We start from the raw sequence: 1,881 nt of genomic DNA, 5'->3' as shown, positions 1-1,881 counted from the left end.
CCCAATTTATACTGGAACCTGGGGTTGTTCAACTTCCGTTTTATCAACTTCTGTATCGTTTGATGCACCCGTGTGATGTCAGGCTCATCAGTTCCCCCTAAAATTGATTTTTTCCCCCAATGATTTGTGGAGATAGCAGGCTGCTCCCTTTTCTTACTTAATTCTGTGAGAAAGCCCTCAGGAAATACCACAAAGTCAGCAAAATGCTGCTTGGAGCAGCATCTCCACCTCGGCTGCCGCATCCCAGGTCCATCAGCTTCCTTGAGCTCCCAGCTCAGCTGGGCAACCCCATCCCACTGCTCAGTGTTGGGGGTGCTGAGACACCCCCATACCCAAGCTCACCTTGAATTTCCTGAAGGGGCTGAAGTGCCGGACCTCCTCCACGTCGTACTCCTGGAAGAAGGGGTGCGCCAGCGCCTCGCCGGCCGTGTACCGCTGCCGCGGGTCCACCACCAGGAACCGGGAGATCTGCAGGGGGGTGGGCACCAGATCAACCGGGGGTGTCCCAAGGTGTCTGCAAAAACCCCTTCCCACAAAGCTTTTCCCATCCCCAAGCACCTACCAGGTCCTTGACGGTGTCGGAGCGGTCGTCCCACTCTGGGGAGCCGAACTGGTAGTCCCCGTTCATGATCATCCGCAGCATCAGCATCTGCTTGCGGTGCCAGAAGGGAGGCGAGCCAGCCAGCAAGGTGTACATGATCACCCCGGTGCTCCACCTGCGGGGCCCAGCAGCACCCTCCAGCCCTGCCCAGCACCCGGGGGCACCCCCACGGATCCGTACCCCGAGGGGGCTGCGGGGCATCCTCCCAACTGGGGACACCAAGCTTTGCCTCCCTGGAGAACCAGGACTCTGCCCTGATGAGGCCGAGCTCGCTGCTGGGGCTCGTTAGCCCTGCTGGGTAACACGGAGCAGGGGTTTGGGGGCTCTGGGCTGAGCTGTTGTGGAGCTGCTGGCCTGGAAGCTGTGAGTTGTTTGTTTGCCTTTCTTACTTTTTTCTTGGTATTTTTAGGGGAGCGTGGGAAATGGTGGTGTCTCGGATCAGGCTGTGGTGTGCAAAGCGTCCTGGTGTGGTGTTAACAGAGGTATTGAAATTTGGAAGGGGCTGAAATGTCCCAGTGTGTTTCCAGTGGTTGGTTACAGCTCTGACCACTGCAGAGCTGAGCCTGAAGCCACCAGAGGTGGTGGCAAAGCCCCTGCAGGGCTCTGCTGGGCTTCCCTGCGCTGGCTGCTCTCAGGAGCTGCCTTGGGCTCCTGTCTGGCTCTGGGGTGCGTTTAAAGAACCCTGTGTCTTGATTTTGATGAGCAGAAAGTGCTGCTTTCTCTCCTCCCTGATGGGGCAAAGCAGGGACGTGGGCTCATCAGCCCCCTGGTCACCAGGACCACCCCTCACGGTCCCCAGGTTTGTCTTTCTGTGCATCATTTAATCCCTGCCAAACACTCAAACTGGTTCCTGCCTGCACAACTCTCGCTGTGCCTCGCACCACGTGTGTCTGGGGAGCACGGGAAGGCAGGCATCTCACTCACATATCGACCTCCTTCCCGTAGCCTTGGTGCTCGTCGTCCATGGAGCACTGCAGGATTTCGGGGGCCAGGTAGCCAGGCGTGCCGCAGATCTCTGCAGAGACAGAGCAGAGCATCCCCTCAGCCCCCCGGGAGGGTCTGTGCATCCCCACCCACCCCCAGCAGCCGATGAGGGGGGGTCTGGATCCCAGGTGGGATCTGATGGAGTGACTGCAACTCGTGTGCCTCGCTGGTGACTTCTCTTCACAGGATCCCAGAAGGTCAGGAGTGGGAAGGGCCCTGGAAAGCTCCCCCAGTGCAACCCCTGCCAGAGCAGGATCACCAGAGCAGTCCCACAGGAACACGGCCAGGGCTTTGGG

At 59.2% G+C, this 1,881-nt stretch overlaps 1 protein-coding gene across 1 annotated transcript in view; it reads right to left on the bottom strand.

Annotated features, from left to right (window-relative positions):
* Positions 1 to 332: 332 nt before the first annotated feature.
* The window catches only part of PHKG1 (phosphorylase kinase, gamma 1 (muscle)), a gene marked incomplete at its 3' end in the record, with an annotated part of 4,553 nt that continues 3,004 nt past the window's right edge, over positions 333 to 1,881 (bottom strand). Inside the window, exons 6-8 of the mRNA XM_010192110.1 lie at positions 1,526 to 1,616; positions 563 to 716; positions 333 to 468 (exon numbers count right to left, since the gene is read on the bottom strand). Coding sequence (XP_010190412.1) covers positions 333 to 468; positions 563 to 716; positions 1,526 to 1,616 — 381 coding nt within the window. The remainder of the gene's footprint in view (positions 469 to 562; positions 717 to 1,525; positions 1,617 to 1,881) is intronic.

Source organism: Mesitornis unicolor, unplaced genomic scaffold, assembly GCF_000695765.1.
Source record: "Mesitornis unicolor isolate BGI_N332 unplaced genomic scaffold, ASM69576v1 scaffold42349, whole genome shotgun sequence".
NCBI lineage: Eukaryota > Metazoa > Chordata > Aves > Mesitornithiformes > Mesitornithidae > Mesitornis > Mesitornis unicolor.
This window is presented reverse-complemented; position numbering and strand designations above follow the sequence as displayed.